Source organism: Eschrichtius robustus, chromosome 11 (genome assembly GCF_028021215.1).
Source record: "Eschrichtius robustus isolate mEscRob2 chromosome 11, mEscRob2.pri, whole genome shotgun sequence".
NCBI lineage: Eukaryota > Metazoa > Chordata > Mammalia > Artiodactyla > Eschrichtiidae > Eschrichtius > Eschrichtius robustus.
Window position 1 is genome coordinate 46492184 of NC_090834.1, and position 17947 is coordinate 46510130.

At 40.2% G+C, this 17947-nt stretch overlaps 1 protein-coding gene across 1 annotated transcript; it reads right to left on the bottom strand.

The window, feature by feature from the left end:
- Positions 1 to 2646: 2646 nt before the first annotated feature.
- On the bottom strand, positions 2647 to 8885 carry LOC137772191 (tripartite motif-containing protein 43-like). Its single transcript, XM_068556074.1, has 6 exons — positions 8475 to 8885; positions 7160 to 7255; positions 5650 to 5880; positions 4897 to 4919; positions 4271 to 4368; positions 2647 to 3146 (listed from the first exon to the last, which is right to left on the bottom strand). Exons 1-6 carry the CDS (start codon positions 8883 to 8885, stop codon positions 2647 to 2649), a joined length of 1359 nt encoding a protein of 452 aa, XP_068412175.1.
- Positions 8886 to 17947: the final 9062 nt, after the last annotated feature.

Here is a 17947-nt window from a genome sequence, read left to right on the forward strand (position 1 = left end):
GTCTCTGTCAACTGCGTGGACAATGCTGAAGCCCAGCTCACCACAGCTTTGCGGCTCACCAGTCACCAGGAGCTGTGGGCCTTCATGGTGACCAACCTGGTGAGCGTGTATATAAGGGAAGGAGGTGGACACCAAGAGGTACTGTACAGAGTGTCGGAGAGGATCAGTCCAGACCACAGCTTCCCTGTCAGCTCGCACTGCCTGCTAGCGGCAGCTTAGGCTCTTCGTCTTCCAGAGACGCTATGAGGGAGCCAGTCGCACTTTACATCATGTTTGTCTCTGTGTATTTATTGAAGCCTTTCTTCGCTTCTAGGGAATTTTGTACCTAGAGCAGTTGAAATAAGAACCTCAAAACTTAACATCTGTCCTGATGTTAAGGTGCTTTTAATGACCACTCTGTTATCTCTGTATATGTAAAATTAAGCACAAGTTCTTAAGTTTACAGTTAAACATTCAGTACTTGATATTTAATATTCCACTCTAGCTTTATGAAAGCCAACCCATGTGTACGTGCACGTATGTGTGTGTGCGGGCTTTGGGCATTTCGATTACATAAAGCTGTTGTAAATACCTTCCTGTGAGTCCAAATTCAGAGCCTCACAGTTTCTCAATCATAAGAATTTAAGACAGCCAGCAAGGAAGGCCCCAGGGAGACATTACAGCTAGTGTCATACAGCTAAGTGTTTAGAAAAAACAGATAAATAAGAAGTCCAAACTTTAAGCACACAGGGGTGCGAGGGAGTAGCAGAAAGATTCCTGTTGGCAGGTAAATTGTTGAAAGCTGGTCAGACCCCTCGTGTGCACCTCCCACTTCATCCTATCAGCAGTGGGGTCCTCAGGGTCTATGGTTCTGGGGGCGCTGATCCAGGAAGTGCCAGGGTCCCTCACAGACGCATAGCTGCCTTCCCCTGTTGGATCCTCACAGTTGCCCATGGGTGAGGCCAGGGTCCTCCCACTGGGGTAAGCACTCCCAGTTCCAGTTATTGGGAACACAGGCAGGGCAATTGGAAAGGGCCGCTGAGCACAGTGGGTAAATATGTTGGTTGCGTTGTCTTTGTTTCCTTAAAGGGTTTTTAATAAGTATGTTTGGCATACTGTCTTTTAATGGGTTTGTGATGTCTTATATTTTTAGCAGCCTGTATCTTCAGCTGGTGCTTTTAATCAAGAAAAAAAATTTTTTGTAAATGCAAAACATTGTTTAAAAGACATAGCCATAGAACATAGCTTCTCGCTTGTGGATTTCTTTTCCTGTATAATTCAAAGTAAAATAACTTTCAGGAACCATCAAAAAATATAATAGGGACCTCCCTGGTGGTCCAGTGGTTAAGAATCCTCTTTCCAATGCAGGGGACGCAGGTTCGATCCTTGGCTGAAATGTTGAACGTATTTGGAAAACCATGTTGCAAATTATACCACTTGCTTCCTTGCTCAACATGAAATCTGTAAAATGAGTGCCAAAGACATGATTCTTTTTATTTCAAATAGCAGATAATACAAGAGGCTCTTGCTACTAGGATGCAGTAAGTTTTATAACATAAGCTAGATAGTAAATTTAATTAACCAGTATTGAAAAACTTATCATAATATATACAGGAAGTATATTTAGTGGTGGAATTACAATGGTGAATATGCAATTCAGTGTGGGACAACAACATTTAAATCAAAAACCAATGCTCTATTGTATGATGGTAAAATGGGAACAGACAATGTTCCCTGCCCTACCATCTCATCCTTCATGGCCTAGGTGATGATCCTAAATTAAATTAAAATAATATAAAACAATAATGTAAGACCACCATGATTGCAATACACACAATCACCCTCACACTTCTAGTGTCTACACTAAAACAGCCTCCAACACACAGATGCACTTTTCCAAAGATAATTAAAAATCAATTGGGCTCAAGCTCAATGTGTATAATCTAATCAGTTTTTGACATCCACCTTCAAATCCTGAAAATTTAAACTTTTAGATTCTAGTCCCTAACTTTTATTGCAAAGCTCCTTTCCAATAAGATAATTGTTTTGTCTATTTATTAATTTATTCAGGCAAAGATTTGTTCAGTGCCCCTCATGAGGCACTTCCTTTCTTTAGGTCTTTTCCCTTATATTATTGTAAAAGAAAAGGACCTGCAAATTCTGGGTTCTCTAAGAAAAGAAGACTTATCCCCGTCTCCAGGGTCAGTGGAGATTTCTCTGTCAAATCGGTTTTCACCCTGAGGGTGAATTGATGTGTAGGACAGAGTAGATCATAAGGAAGGAGGAGAAAGTTGGGGGCTGACCTGGGTCTGGTTGGTGGCCAGGTCTGTCCATGCTGTGTAAGCCCTGGGTTCCTGTACTGGGTCTCAGGAAGTGGGAAGCACACGCCCATACTTTGGTGAGTTCAGCAAGCTCACAACACAGGTGAATAACCACATCATATATTCCAGACAAATGTCTATAAGGCAAGCTTTTATTGTCAAGAAGATGGAAGACACCAACAAAAGTTTGCATTTGACACTATATAACAAATAGCAATAAAAGGAGGTTCCATTACAGTAGAAAGAGCCTAAAGACAATGAAGTATCCTTGATTTGCTGCACCTGAGAAGGGTTGCCTCGGAGAAGGAGTCCTGAGCATCCAGTCAGGGTCCTGACTTAGCCCGCCTCACGTGTGGCCAGTGCAAATGAAAGGCCTGACAGGGGAAGTGAACAGGCCATCCTCGTACCTCCAAAGGAGGGAGCGCTTGGCAACATCCACAAAACTCATACTCCCGCTGTCAAAATCAAGGAACACGCCAACCCTGCCCAGAGGTTTCTCTATGTACAGAGGAGTGGTCGGGGTGGTGGTCCAGAGACGGTAATGGTGATCCTCCTTCACACACACAAGGAGAAAGCTGTCCCTGTTGGATTCCTTCAGTATGCCGTCATTCTTCCTTGTCCAGGAATCCTTACAGACGCCTACAGCCCAGTCCCAAGAGCCGTCCACATCCACCTCCCAGTACTGTTTGCCAGAGGTGAAGCCCCGGGATCCCCATGCAGCAAAATACCTCGATGTTCTGCCATCCAAAGACACACAGAGGCTGTCATGCTCATACTTCAAACTTCTCACGTCATCAAACAGCCTGAAGTGCTGGCTGCTTACTTCATTATTGAATGCAATATTTACTGTGGAGAGATGAGAGAATACTCCAGTCAAAATCAATGTTAAAAATCAAATTATCTATGAGAGAAGAGGGTCCACCTAGGGTCTCACTGGGAGGAAAAAAAAAAAAAACCTTAAGGTTATTAGAAGTGCAGTTCTAACTGGAAACATTGGATTCAAAGATTGTCGGGATATCTGCTGAGGAAACAGATAACTAGTTACCATGGAAAAAACTTCCTAAAAATTCAGAGATTATACAGGATAGGGAGGTCATGGCTACTTCTGGCTGGGTACTTTTCCTGACATCTAAAAGACTGGACGCCGGGCGCTGATCACCTCCAAGACCGTGACAGTATAACTCACCTCCACCTCCACCACCACTGCTCAGGGAAAAAAAAATACATTGTAGAATAGAGAATTGGTGATCATTCTAACATCTCATTTAAGTTAGCAAATGGACACTGCAGAAACAAAACCTAAGGATGGCTTCTTAAAAGTGGTTTCCTGGTAGGAATTTCCGCCTTTGATATGTGGTTCCAACGTGAGGCCTAATCTTCCACTTCCTGCTAAGTTACCCTCCAGGGTTAGGTTTATCATGAAGCTCTATTTGGCTCATCAACCACCAATTTGCTTTCTTGTTGTTCACAAATCCTGGTTTCTGCATTTAATTTTTGTGGCTTATATATATTTTTCTGATTATATTAATGGAAAAAAACACATCATACATTCAACTGCCAAGAAACTTTCAAGCAAAAATGTTTTTGAACTCTAAGTAACTGCACTTAGACTCTGAAATTGGAATATCCTGGATTAATAACCCGTTTTCTAGAATTCAGTGAACAACTGACATTGTATGTGATGATATTTCTAGGGCTCAAGGAGCCATTTTTGGAGCATGTCTTTTTTTCCATTATAGAAATTATTTATCAAATTTATAAGTAATTGATAAGGCCTGAATCACATCTATCCCTGCACCAGCCTGCATGTATTTTGTAAGGATTTTGATGACTCTGTGACTACACATGTCTATACATGCCTATTTGCAGGCTATTCTGTACAAGGTGAGAGATGAAGAGGGAAAGATTGCCTATAGAAACCATTATTGAAGGACCTTGCAGGGTGGACACAACGATGGGGTGACACTCACCTCGGAAGCGGTTAAGCCAGTCCATCAGCCCAGTGATAGGTCGTGCACGGAGTTCTGGCAGCAGAGGCTGAGGCATGTGCAGCTGTGCTGACTCGCTCCTATAAGGAGGAAGATGAGGTTAAACTTTCTGCTGCCCAGGACTTCTCAACCACAGCCTTTAAGAAAAAGTCGGCATCCTTCAGCTCAACTCTCTTATCAAAATCCTTTTCTCCACAGTCATGGGATGGGATCGTGCCATTCTTAGGAAATTTTTTCTCACTTTAATTCACGACCTGATTTCCCCCCCATTTCTCAGAGATACTTGCCTCTCTCACCTAATGCCTGGGAAGTACTAGTCCTTGCACTTCAATGTGTTTATGATTTTGAAATTTAAATCAGAAAAAAACTGGCCTTTTAGAAACTTCCGCATTGAGCTCTACAGCGCATACCTCTCTAAGCCACAGGAGCAAACTTCTGATGCTAACTTCTGATTCAAGCGGAACAGGAAATCATACTCAGCAAAACAGGCACAGACACACGCACACACAAGCAATGTAGTATTATCTAGTAAGTTATGTGTTGCCTTTGTTAAATGCAGCTTGATCTTTTTCACAGCGCCCTGGTAAGCATCACAAGATCAGACTTACCATTTCAGTTTGTCTCCCAATTCCTGTCAAAAATAAGATAAAAAAATATAAGATTAGACTTCTTCATAAATAGCCAACCAGGATTTGCTATGGGGAAAACTTCAGAAGAGATCTAATCACCACCACGAGTAAACAGTCAGGAAAATCCATTTTCCTTTTTCTCCCTAAAGAAAACTCTGGCACAATGTGTTGAAAGAATCTAAATTCTTCATAAATTAACAAACCTGAGGGTGAAAGAGAAAGAGCAAGTGAGCGAGAGAGAGAGAGAGAGAGAGAGAGAGAAAGGACAAATGTAGTGATTGTTCATTGCTGCAACCCTCAGCTCTCTGTAAATTCGTTTTTCCTAGGACTTGTCCAAAAGGGTAATATGCCCCTCCAAAAAGGCAACTCAAACCTAGGATATCCCAACAGGAGGTGGAAATATATGAGCTTTTGCCAAGTTTCTCCCATTGCCCAGCTGGAGATCAAAAAACTGAATGACAATACGTAAGTTGTTCCTTTCTGGTTTTGACAGAAGCAAGCTACAAAAGGAGATTTTGAGGAGGGAATATTCCTGGGGAGTCTCCATAATAACAATTCTGTAAAACTTGCTCAATCATGGTTTGGATGAGTTGCATTTCATCTATAATATTTCCAACTAGGAGAGACTCCCACCTTAGGATGCAAGAGATGAATAAATATAACCCTGGTACCATTTAATGGTCATTGAAGGTGTGAGCTTCAGATAAAATATTTCCAGTCCTCAGTTCTTACCTGGAGCAGTTCCACATCTGGTTTATAGGACATTTTCATGAGCTCTTTGTATATTACTTTGAGGTCTGTCTTCTTTCCACTCATTTCCTCTTGTCTTTTTCTGATTTGCTTGCAAATCTTTTGGCTTTCTTTTATAATACTCCCTAAGTAGTAATTTTCTTCCTCCTGAAGAAATGGAGTTACCATCTGATAAGTTTTCCTAATCATGTCTCCATATCGATACACATAAAACTGTTGGGAGATGGATTTCAACAGCATTTAGTTTGCTCTGATTCATGTTCTCTCCCAAGAAGCTACATCCATCCCAAATTTGTATCTTCTAAGAAATCAAATTTATTCCTCTTTCCTTCACTTATTTTTCATTGTTTTTAACTACATCAAGAGCCAAACCCACCCTTTCCTCAAACCACTTTCATCAAATTCATGAGTTCCTGAAACATCTGGAGAAAATCTTTTCATGGATCATTTCTTTCATATGCCTGCTTTCAAATCTGAAAGACCCCACGCAAGCAATTGAAATGTATGGGTGATTCATATAGCATATGCAATATCCTCTTCTCAATGTTAATAAGTAAATTCGTTTCTCATCTCAATCCTCCCAAACTCCACAGCCTGAGTTTCTCTCTGAGCAGCCATGTTCCATTTGACTCTCAGGGTTGGTATCCTCAGGAAAGATCTTCCTAAGAATATCACCTACTGCCCTCAAACAGGTGCCAATCCTCATAGCCCTTTCTTTCTGCCCTCCTTTTTTCTATGAACAGGCTCTGTCCTCCCTCTAAGGCCACAGCCTCCTTCCCATATTGTTTGGAAGGTCATTCATCCTCATTCCATTGCATATTCCCTCCCAGTATTGATGGATTCACTCTCTCACTCTCCATCTCTGTCTTTCTCCTTGTTCCTTCTCTCCCTGAGGTTTTTCTTTAACATGTCACATTTTCTCCTGCTTGAACCAATATCACTCTCTAGCTAGTGAGCTGTCGCTTTTCACGATGACAGGCACACCCCTTAAATTCATGTCTCCTTTGTATCACCTGGGCTCATGTACTAATCAGACTGAAGTACTTGTGGTTCCCAGTGATACACCCTTTACTTTCTGGAATGTATGACTTACAGAAATCTGTGCCTGAAATAACCCACGGATTCTTAAACACCCACTTGATCTTCAGACCTGGGATTGATCTTAAACATGAGAAATTTTCATAAATTTTCTCTGGGATCCTGAATCATGGGCATGGAATCGTCCACATCACTCCATGTGCTTCCACCTTAGCACTTGTGACACATTCTTCTAGTGGATCTTTTGTTGTAGTTACTGATCCATTAGATTCTAAAAAACCCAAGAGGTGGGTTTTGTAGGTTCAAATGGTACATAGAAAAATTTTTTAAATGGTGTTCAACCCATTCTCAGAATTTCATGGCACATGATGATTTCACCTCAAATTATTAAGGGATAAGTTTCTAGCATGTCTGCCTCAACTTGTTTCAAAGAGAAATACATTCTCATACTTACCATCCAAGGGTCAGTTCCTCTGCCATCTTTCTTGAGATTTCTTTCAATTTCTTGGATCTTTTCCCATAAAGATCTCATTTGGTTTGCCAGCTTCTCCTGTAAAATAATTGAATTTTAACACCAGAAAAGCAAATAGATTGAGGTTTCAGACCCCAAACGATGGAGTGTACCCAGGGATGTCAGGTACAGGACCTAGAGGAAGACTAGAAGGACCGTAACAAATCACCACATTTCCCTATTCTTCCTCACTATTGATCAGTTTTAGAAGATTCCACACTGCAGAACCACACACCATCAGGGAATCATATATCTAGGGAAAGGAACAGGATTTTATTGAGCATGGCTAATTTTCAGGTAGTTGGGCATCTTGCATCAGAATTTCGATGTAGTGCTGCTTGCTGCCTACTAATTCCAATGTACTGTATCTTCCTTCTTTGTCCAGAGTTAGGAAACCTGTATCCAATGGAAAAGCCTTTTGCACTTGTAGATGTTAGAGCCAAAGACTCTTTCTCAAAATGAAGGCTTTATAGAGCCTTGAGCATAATAACGTATCATCCAAATAATTTCAATTAACTTTATCACCCAGCCATTGGATACAAGTTCCATAAAGGCAGGTATGCTTCAGCATTTTCTTCATAGCTTTGTCATTGCTAACTAGGTCTGTACCTGGCACTCAGTAAAGAGAGGGTTTAATCATCATTATGATCATAATATCCTTTTTTAAAAAATATTTATTTTGGGCTTCCCTGGTGGCGCAGTGGTTGGGAATCCACCTGCCAATGCAGGGGACACGGGTTCGAGCCCTGGTCTGGGAAGATCCCACATGCCACGGAGCAACTAGGCCCGTGAGCCACAACTACTGAGCCTGCGCGTCTGGAGCCTGTGCTCCGCAACAAGAGAGGCCGCGATAGTGAGAGGCCTGTGCACCGCGATGAAGAGTGGCCCCCACTGCTGCAACTAGAGAAAGCCCTCGCACGGAAACGAAGATCTAACACAGCCAAAAATAAAAATAAAAAAAAAAAAGAATAAAGTAGATTTAAATATATATATATATATTTATTTATTTATTTAATTTATTTATTTCATTGCGCCAGGTCTTAGTTGCGGCTTGCTGGCTCCTTAGTTCTGGCATGTACACTCTTAGCTTGAATGTGGGATCTAGTTCCCTGACCAGGGAGCGAATCCGGGCCCCCTTCATTGCGAGCATGGAGTCTTAACCACTGTGCCACCAGGGGAGTCCTGACTGTAACATCCTTTTAATCTCTTAGCTGCACCGTCCTCCAGCTCTCCAAGCGCTCTCACAGACGTCACTCACCCAGTATTCCTCGGCAGCCTCTTCAGTGGAACGGTGCCTGTGAGCCCTGTGCTCCTGACTTTGAGAGCAGACCAAACAGAGCAAGCTCTTGTGGGCTTCACAGAAGATCTTCTTTGTCTCCTTATGGGTCCCACACCTATGTTCCTCAGAGTTCAGGAATTGCCCGAGATTGGCTTTTCTGGCAATGGACACCAGATTCTTCAGAAGAAAATTGGTTTTGAGGTTTGTCTGCTCTGATCGTTGCCTGCACACTGGGCAACTGGCAGGGTCTTCAGCTTGCTCCCAGAAAAGACAGAGACAGGACCTACAGAAGCTGTGTCCACAGCCCGTGGTGACTGGGTCTAGAAGGTAATTCAGGCACACGAGGCAGGTGAGCTCTTTCTGGAAGGCTTCTGGGATGTCTGAATGCATTTTTCTGAGGGAAGGAAATCAGGAGTTTATTCCTCTACCCCAAAGACAAAAAGGGCCCAAGGAATATCAGACACAGATTGTCACTGAATAATACACTGCTTTACAAAAGATTTTTCATTTGACAGAAATGGAAAACTGAGACACAAAGAGAACTCTCAAGAGCTGCAGAAAGTTTTCTCAGCTGCCAAACCAACACTACTTCTTGCCCTCTTTTCCCCTACCTAAAGGAGAACCTCAGGTTTGTTGAGATCTTATTTTCCTCTAGATAGCATGAGCTTCAGGAGTCTGACCTAATTTATAGCTCTATGTGGTGGGTCCTGATGGCCCTAAACAATCAATCATGATGTTCAATGCCAGTCATTGATTTAGTGCAGCATACTTGACTAAGCTTGTATTTTTATTATTTCCTATAATTGTCAGGCATTTTTCTTTGGATGTCCTTTTTTATCTCAATCTGAATCTACATCCACAAACACTGTTTTTCTTTGCAAAACACTTTCTGAATAATTCAGAGATAATGAAGAGGAACCTAAACATTGTCAAATTGGATCCTATTCTAACCAGAAGCAACTTACATGGATGTACTAATCGGTTGAGTTTGCCTTCTTGTCTTATCTGTACCACACTTATCAATCTAACCAAAAATGAAAGAGAATGGCTATATCTTCTCAGTCTTTAAAACTGTTATCAAGCACCCCTTTCATCCTGTGGTAAGATGCAGTTTGCATGTAATGGTAATAATCAGCGCCGAAAAACAAATCATGCTTTTTAAAACTGACTTTGCTAAAAAATTGGGTCCTTGTGTCTGTACTAGTTAAGTACAGAGGTTCCTCAACTTTCTTATGTTTCTGTATGTACACAAGTGTCACTTTTCTCTTGCCCAATCATTTCCTAGTTTCTTTAAAATTTCAGTCAGAATAACTTACATTTCTGAAGAGACAACGTTTACTTCACTTTAAAACAATATTTTCTCCCAAATTATTGCATGCATTACCTAGTTCTGTTGTGTAGGATATTATGTCTCCTGTGTATACAGGCACACTCCATTTTTAAAGTAGACTGTAATAGGTACTGCACATGGAGTCAAATAGTCCTAAAAATTATTTTTAGGCTCTACATCAAACACAAACGTATAAGATATCAGACAACCACTTTCTGAGTCCTTGTAATGCACAGGAATAACTAAGAGATGAACAAAATCAGATAACTAAAATTAATCACCATATTAATTCCAACATGTATGACAAGACAAGATGACAATACAGAAATACAGTCATTTCACTAAGTTGGCACACAAGATTATTTCAATGAAACAACCTCAATTTTCTGTTAAAATTAGGAAATTGTGTTTTTTTCCCCTCAGGAGAGTCCCATGAGCTGCTCTATGGTAAATTATGTACTCACTGAAAGTGCTGTAGAAACAATCCTCACTGGAGAAGTAATAGGACAATGTCCGCTCGGGGATCAAGGCTTCCAAGGGTGGTATTGGTAGCTCTCAGAAGTCTCCAGAGCCAGGTGAGCTCCAAACACTGGCTCTCAGTTCTGGAGAAGAATGAGTTTGTCTCCTTTAGTGTCCTTACATTGAGCTCTGGACCACACCCGCTTTTTCCAAGTGATTGCATTTCACCAGTCTTCTGATAGGGTTAATATGGATGATGAGATTTCCTGAAACCTAGGACAAGATTGCTTTAACACCTTGGATAATCTTCATAAACCCATCTCTGCAAACATCTCACCAAGAACCACTGATTGTACCACAAATCCACCCTCAAATGGGCCTTCATATGTGTTTCTAGATATCATGGATTTTTATTTTTAACTTACCAAAGAAGTTGGAAAGATTATTTCATCATTCAGAGAGTTTAGCAAATGTCTTGGAAAACTTGGAAATCTGTTTCTTGAGGTTTGTTTAAATATGTTCTGTCATGGAGGAAGTGCTTAATTTTGTTGATTGATTGGTTTTAAAAATTTAAAGTAGGACTTTAGTGTAAGAACATCTGTGGCGACAACTTCAGAATGGAAATTTCTCTTGCCCCTCACCGTCACACTCCAGATCAAGCCCCCAGTGTCTCCCAGCAACAGCAGGACAGGAGATTCTCTGCCTGGTGCTCCCCCACCCAGCTCAGGGGGGACAGTAGAGAAAGGCCCCAGCACACAGACCCCTTTGGGACAATGTCATTTATAGGTTGCTTTTTGGAATTAATGTACAAATATGACACTGCTTTTCTTATTTTGGTTTACTGATATATATATATATATTTAACATCCTTATTGCAGTATAATTACTTTACAATGTTGTGTTAGTTTCTGCTTTACAACAATGTGAATCAGCTATACATATACATTTATCCCCATATCCCCTCCCTCTTGCGTCTCCCTCCCACCCACCCTATCCCACCCCTCTAGGTGGTCACAAAGCACCGAGCTGATCTCCCTGTGCCATGCGCTTGCTTCCCACTAGCTATCTATCTTACATTTGGTGGTGTATATATGTCCATGCCACTCTCTCACTTCGTCCCACCTGACCCTTCCCCCTCCCCGTGTCCTCAAGTCCATTCTCTACATCTGTGTCTTTATTCCTGTCCTGCCCCTATGTTCATCCGAACCTTTTTTTTTTTTTTTAGATTCCATATATATGTGTTAGCATATGGTATTTCTTTTTCTCTTTCTGACTTACTTCACTCTGTATGACAGTATCTAGGTCCATCCACCTCACTACAAATAACTCAATTCTGTTTCTTTATATGGCTGAGTAATATTCCATTGTATATATGTGCTATTCCTCTGTTGATGGACATTTAGGTTGCTTCCATGTACTGGCTATTGTAAATAGAGCTGCAATGAACATTGTGGTACATGCCTCTTTTTGCACTATGGTTTTCTCAGGGTGCATGCCCAGTAGTGGAATTGCTGGGTCATATGGTAGTTCTATTTTTAGCTTTTTAAGGAACTTTCATACCGTTCTCCATAGTGGCTGTATCAATTTACATTCCCACCAACAGTGCAAGAGGGCTCCCTTTTCTCCACACCCTCTCCAGCATTTATTGTTTGTAGATTTTTTGATGATGGCCATTCTGACAGTTGTGAGGTGATACCTCATTGTAGTTTTGATTTGCATTTCTCTAATGATTAATGATGTTGAGCATTCTTTCATGTGTCTGTTGGCAATCTGTATATCTTCTTTGGAGAAATGTCTATTTAGGTCTTCTGCCCGTTTTTGGACTGGGTTTTTTGTTTTTAGATATTGAGCTGCATGAGCTGCTTGTATATTTTGGAGATTAATCCTTTGTCAGTTGCTTCATTTGCAAATATTTTCTCCCATTCTGAGGGCTCTCTTTTCCTCTTGTTTATGGTTTCCTTTGCTGTGCAAAGGCTTTTAAGTTTCATTAGGTCCCCTTTGTTTATTTTTGTTTTTATTTCTCTTTCTCTAGGAGGTGGGTCAAAAAGGATCTTGCTATGATTTATGTCAGAGAGTGTTCTGCCTATGTTTTCCTCTAAAAGTTTATAGTGTCTGGCCTTATATTTAGGTCTTTAATCCATTTTGATTTTATTTTTGTGTATGGTATTAGGGAGTGTTCTAATTTCATTCTTTTACATGTACCTGTCCAGTTTTCCCAGCACCACTTATTGAAGAGACTGTCTTTTCTCCATTGTATATTCTTGCCTCCTTAATCAAAGATAAGGTGACCATATGTGCGTGGGCTTATCTCTGGGCTTTCTATCCTGTTCCACTGATCTATAATTCTGTTTTTGTGCCAGTACCATACTGTCTTGATTCCTGTAGCCTTGTAGTGTAGTCTGAAGTCAGGGAGCCTGATTCCTCCATCTCCGTTTTTCTTTCTCAAGATTGCTTTGGCTATTCGGGGTCTTTTTGTTTCCATAAAAATTGTGAATTTTTTTGTTCTAGTTCTGTGAAAAATGCTGTTGGTAGTTTGATAGGCATTGCACTGAATCTGTAGATTGCTTTGGGTAGTATAGTCATTTTCACAATGTTGATTCTTCCAATCCAAGAGCATGGTATATCTCTCCATCTGTTTGTGTCATCTTTAATTTCTTTCATCAGTGTCTTATAGTTTTATGCATACAGGTCTTTTGTCTCCTTAGGTAGGTTTATTCCTAGGTATTTTATTCTTTTTGTTGCAATGGTAAATGGGAGTGTTTCCTTGATTTCTCTTTCAGATATTACATCATTAGTGTATAGGAATGCAAGAGACTTCTGTGCATTAATTTTGTATCCTGCTACTTTACCAGATTCATTGATTAGCTCTAGCAGTTTTCTGGTAGCATATTTAGGATTCTCTAAGTATAGTATCATGTCATCTGCAAACAGTGACAGTTTTACTTCTTCTTTTCCAATTTGGATTCCTTTTATTTCTTTTTCTTCTCTGATTGCTGTGGCTAAAACTTCCAAAACTACATTGAATAATAGTGGTGAGAGTGGGGAACCTAGTCTTGTTCCTGATCTTAGTGGAAATGGTTTCAGTTTTTCACCATTGAGAAGGATGCTAACTGTGGGTTTGTCATATATGGCCTTTATTATGTTGAGGTAAGTTCCCTCTATGCGTACTTTCTGGAGTGTTTTTATCATAAATGGCTGTTGAATTTTGTTGAAAGATTTTTCTGCATCTACTGAGAAGATCATATGGTTTTTATCCTTCAGTTTGTTAATATGGTGTATCACATTGATTGATTTGCATATATTGAAGAATCCTTGCATTCCTGGGATAAACCGCACTTGATGATGGTGTATGTTCCCTTTAATGTGCTGTTGGATTCTGTTTGCTAGTATTTTGTTGAGGATTTTTGCATCTATGTTCATCAGCAATATTGGCCTGTAGTTTTCATTTTTTGGTGACATCTTGTCTGATTTTGGTATCAGGGTGATGGGGGCCTTGTAGTATGAGTTTGGGAGTGTTCCTCCCTCTGCTATATTTTGGAAGAGTTTGAGAAGGATAGGTGTTAGCTCTTCTCTAAATGTTTGATAGAATTCGCCTGTGAAGCCATCTGGTCCTGGGCTTTTGTTTGTTGGAAGATTTTTAATCACAGTTTCAATTCCAATGCTTGTGATTGGTCTGTTTATATTTTCTATTTCTGATTCAGTCTCGGAAGGTTGTGCTTTTCTAAGAATTTGTCCATTTTTTCCAGGGTATCCATTTTATTGGCATATAGTTGCTTGTAGTAATCTCTCATGATCCTTCGTATTTCTGCAATGTCAGTTCTTACTTCTCCTTTTTCATTTCCAATTCTATTGATTTGAGTCTTCTCCCTTTTTTCATGATGAGTCTGGCTAATGGTTTATCAATTTTGTTTATCTTCTCAAGGAACCAGCTTTTAGTTTTATTGATCTTTGCTATCGTTTCCTTCATTATTTTTCCATTTATATCTGACCTGATCTTTATGATTTCTTTCCTTCTGCTAACTTTGGGGTTTTTTTGTTCTTCTTTCTCTAATTGCTTTTGGTTTAAGGTTAGGTTGTTTATTTGAGGTGTTTCTTGTTTCTTGATGTAGGATTGTATTACTATAAACTTCCCTCATAGAACTGCTTTTGCTGCATCCCATAGGTTTTGGGTCATCGTGTTTTCATTGTCATTTGTTTCTAGGTATTTTTTGATTTCCTCTTTGATTTCTTCAGTGATCTCTTGGTTATTTAGTAGTTTGTTGTGTAGCCTCCCTGTGTTCATACTTTTTACAGATTTTTTCCTGTAATTGATATCTACTCTCATAACATTGTGGTTGGAAAAGACACTTGATACAATATCAGTTTTCTTAAATTCACCAAGGCTTCATTTGTGACCCAAGATATGATCAGTCACGGAGAATGTTCCATGAGCACTTGAGAAGAAAGTGTATTCTGTTGTTTTTGAATAGAATGTCCTATAAATATCAATTAAGTCCATCTTGTTTAATGTATCATTTAAAGCTTGTGTTTCCTTATTTATTTTCGTTTTGGTTGATCGCTCTATTGGTGAAAGTGGGGTGTTAAAGTTCCCTACTATGACTGTGTTACTGTCAATTTCCCCTTTTATGGCTGTTATCATTTGCCTTATGTATTCAGGTGCTCTTATGTTGGGTGCAAAATATATACAATTGTTATACCTTCTTCTTGGATTGATCCCTTGATCATTATGTAGTGTCCTTCTTTGTTTCCTGTAATAGTCTTTATTTTAAAGTCTATTTTGTGTTACATGAGAATTGCTACACCAGCTTTCTTTTGATTTCCATTTGCATGGAATATCTTTTTCCATCCTCTCACTTTCAGTCTGTATGTGTCCTTAGGTCTGAAGTGGGTCTCTTGTAGACAGCATATATATGGGTCTTGTTTTTGTATCCATTCAGCCACTCTATGTCTTTTGGTTGGAAGATTTTATCTATTTACATTTAAGGTAATTATCGATATGTATGTTTCTATTACCATTCTCTTAATTGTTTTAGGTTTGTTATTGTAGGTCTTTTCCTTCTCTTGTGTTTCCTGCCTAGAGAATTTCCTTTAGCATTTGTTGTAAAGCTGGTTTGGTGCTGCTGAATTCTCTTAACTTTTGCTAGTCTGTAAAGGTTTTAATTTTTCCATCAAACCTGAATGAGATCCTTGATGGTTAGAGTAATCTTGGTTGTAGGTTTTTCCCTTTCATAACTTTAAATATTTCCTGCCACTCCCTTCTGGCTTGTAGAGCTTCTGCTGAAAGATCAGCTGTTAACCTTATGGGGACTCCCTTGTATCTTATTTGTTGCTTTTCCCTTCCTGCTTTTAATATTTTTTATTTGTATTTAATTTTTGATAGTGTGATTAATATGTGTCTTGGCATGTTTCTCCTTGGATTTATCCTGTATGAGACTCTCTGAGCTTCCTGGAATTGATTGACTATTTCCTTTCCCATATTAGGGAAGTTTTCTACTATAATCTCTTCAAATATTTTCTCAGTCCCTTTTTTTCCCGTTCTTCTTCTGGGACCCTATAATTCAAATGTTGGTGTGTTTAATATTGTCCCAGAGTTCTCTGAGACTGTCCTCAATTCTTTTCATTCTTTTTTCTGCTCTGAGGTAGTTATTTCTACTATTTTATCTTCCAGGTCACTAATCTATTTTTATGTCTCAGTTATTCTGCTATTGATTCCTTCTAGAGAATTTTTAATTTCATTAATTTTGTTGTTCATCATTGTTTGATTTCTCTTTAATTCTTCTAGGTCCTTGTTAAACGTTTCTTGGATTTTCTCCATTCTATTTCCATGATTTTGGATCATCTTTACTATCATTTCTATGAATTGTTTTTCTGGTAGGCTGCCTATTTCCTCTTCATTTGTTTGGTCTGGTGCGTTTTTACCTTACTCCTTCATCTGCTGTGTATTTCTCTGTCTTCTCATTTTGCTTAACTTACTGTGTTTGGGGTCTCCTTTTTTGCAGGCTGCAGGTTCATAGTTCCCTTGTTTTTGGTGTCTGCCCCCAGTGGGTAAGGTTTGTTCAGTGGGTTGTGTAGGCTTCCTGGTGAAGGGGACTGGTGACTGTGTTCTGGTGGGTGAGGATGGATCTTGTCTTTTTGGTGGGCAGGCCCAATTCCAGTGGTGTGTTTTGGGGTGTCTGTGAACTTATTAGGATTTTAGGCAGCCTTTCTGCTAATGGGTGGGTTTGTGTTCCTGTTGTGCTAGTTGTTTGGCATAGGGTGTCCAGCACTGTAGCTTGCTGGTTGTTGAGTGGAGCTGGGTCTTAACATTGAGATGGAGATCTCTAGGAGAGCTTTCACTGTTTGATATTATGTGGGGCTGAGAGGTCTCTGGTGGACCCATGTCCTGAGCTCAGCTCTCCCACCTCAGAGTCTCAGGCCTGACACCCGGCTGGAGCACCAAGACCCTGTCAGCCACATAGCTCAGAAGAAAAGGGAGAAAAAAAAAAAGAAAGAGGGAAAAAAGAAAATAAAGTTATTAAAATAAAAAGAATTAAAAATTATTATTATAAAGAAAAAAAGAAAAAAGTGATATAAAAAAGAAAAAACAAAAAAGAGAGAAAGAAAGAAGAGAGCAACCTAACCAAAAAACCAATCCACCAGTGATAACAAATGCTAAATACTATACAAAAAAAAAAAAAAAAAATAGGCAGACTGAAACCAGGACAAATGGTAAAAGCAAAGGTATACTGACAGTATCACACAACGAAGCATACACATACACACTCACAAAAAGAGAAAAAGGGGAAAAAATATATTTATATATAAAATAAAAGAAGAGAGCAACCAAATCAATAAACAAATTTACCAATGTTAGTAAGCTCTAAATACTAAACTAAGATAAACATAAAACCAGAAACAAATTAGATGTAGAAAGCATACCCCAGGTCTACAGTTGCTCCCAAAGTCCATCACCTCAATTTTGGGATGATTCATTATCTATTCAGGTATTCCAGAGATGCAGGGTACATGAGATTGACTGTGGAGATTTAATCCGCTGCTCTTGAGGCTGTTAGGAGAAATTTCCCTTTCTCTTCTTTGTTCGCACAGCTCCTGGGGTTCAGCTTTGCCTTTGACCCTAAATTTAAATTTTGGCCTGTGTGTAGGTCGCCTGAGGGCATCTGTTCCCGCCCAGACAGGATGGGGTTAAAGTAGCAGCTGATTAGGGGGCCCTGACTCACTCAAGCCGGGAGGAGGGAGGGGTATGGAATGCGGGGCAAGCTTGTGGTGGCAGAGGCCAGCGTGATGTTGCAAGAGCCTGAGGGTTGCCATGTGTTCTCCCGGGGAATTTGCCCCTGGATCATGGGACCCTGGCAGTGGTGGGCTGCACAGTCTCCCGGGGTGGGTGGTGGGTGGATAGTGACCTGTGCTTGCACACAGGCTTCTTGGTGGCTGCAGAAGCAGCCTCAGTGTTTCATGCCCATCTCTGGTGTCCGCTCTGATAGGCACGGCTTGCGCCAGTCTCTGGAGCTCATTTTGGTGGTGCTCTGAATCCCCTCTCCTCACGCACCCCGAAACAATGGTCTCTTGCCTCTTAGGCAGGTCCAGACTTTTTCCTGGACTCCCTCCCGGTTAGCTGTGGCACACTAGCCCCCTTCAGGCTGTGTTCACACAGCCAACCCCAGTC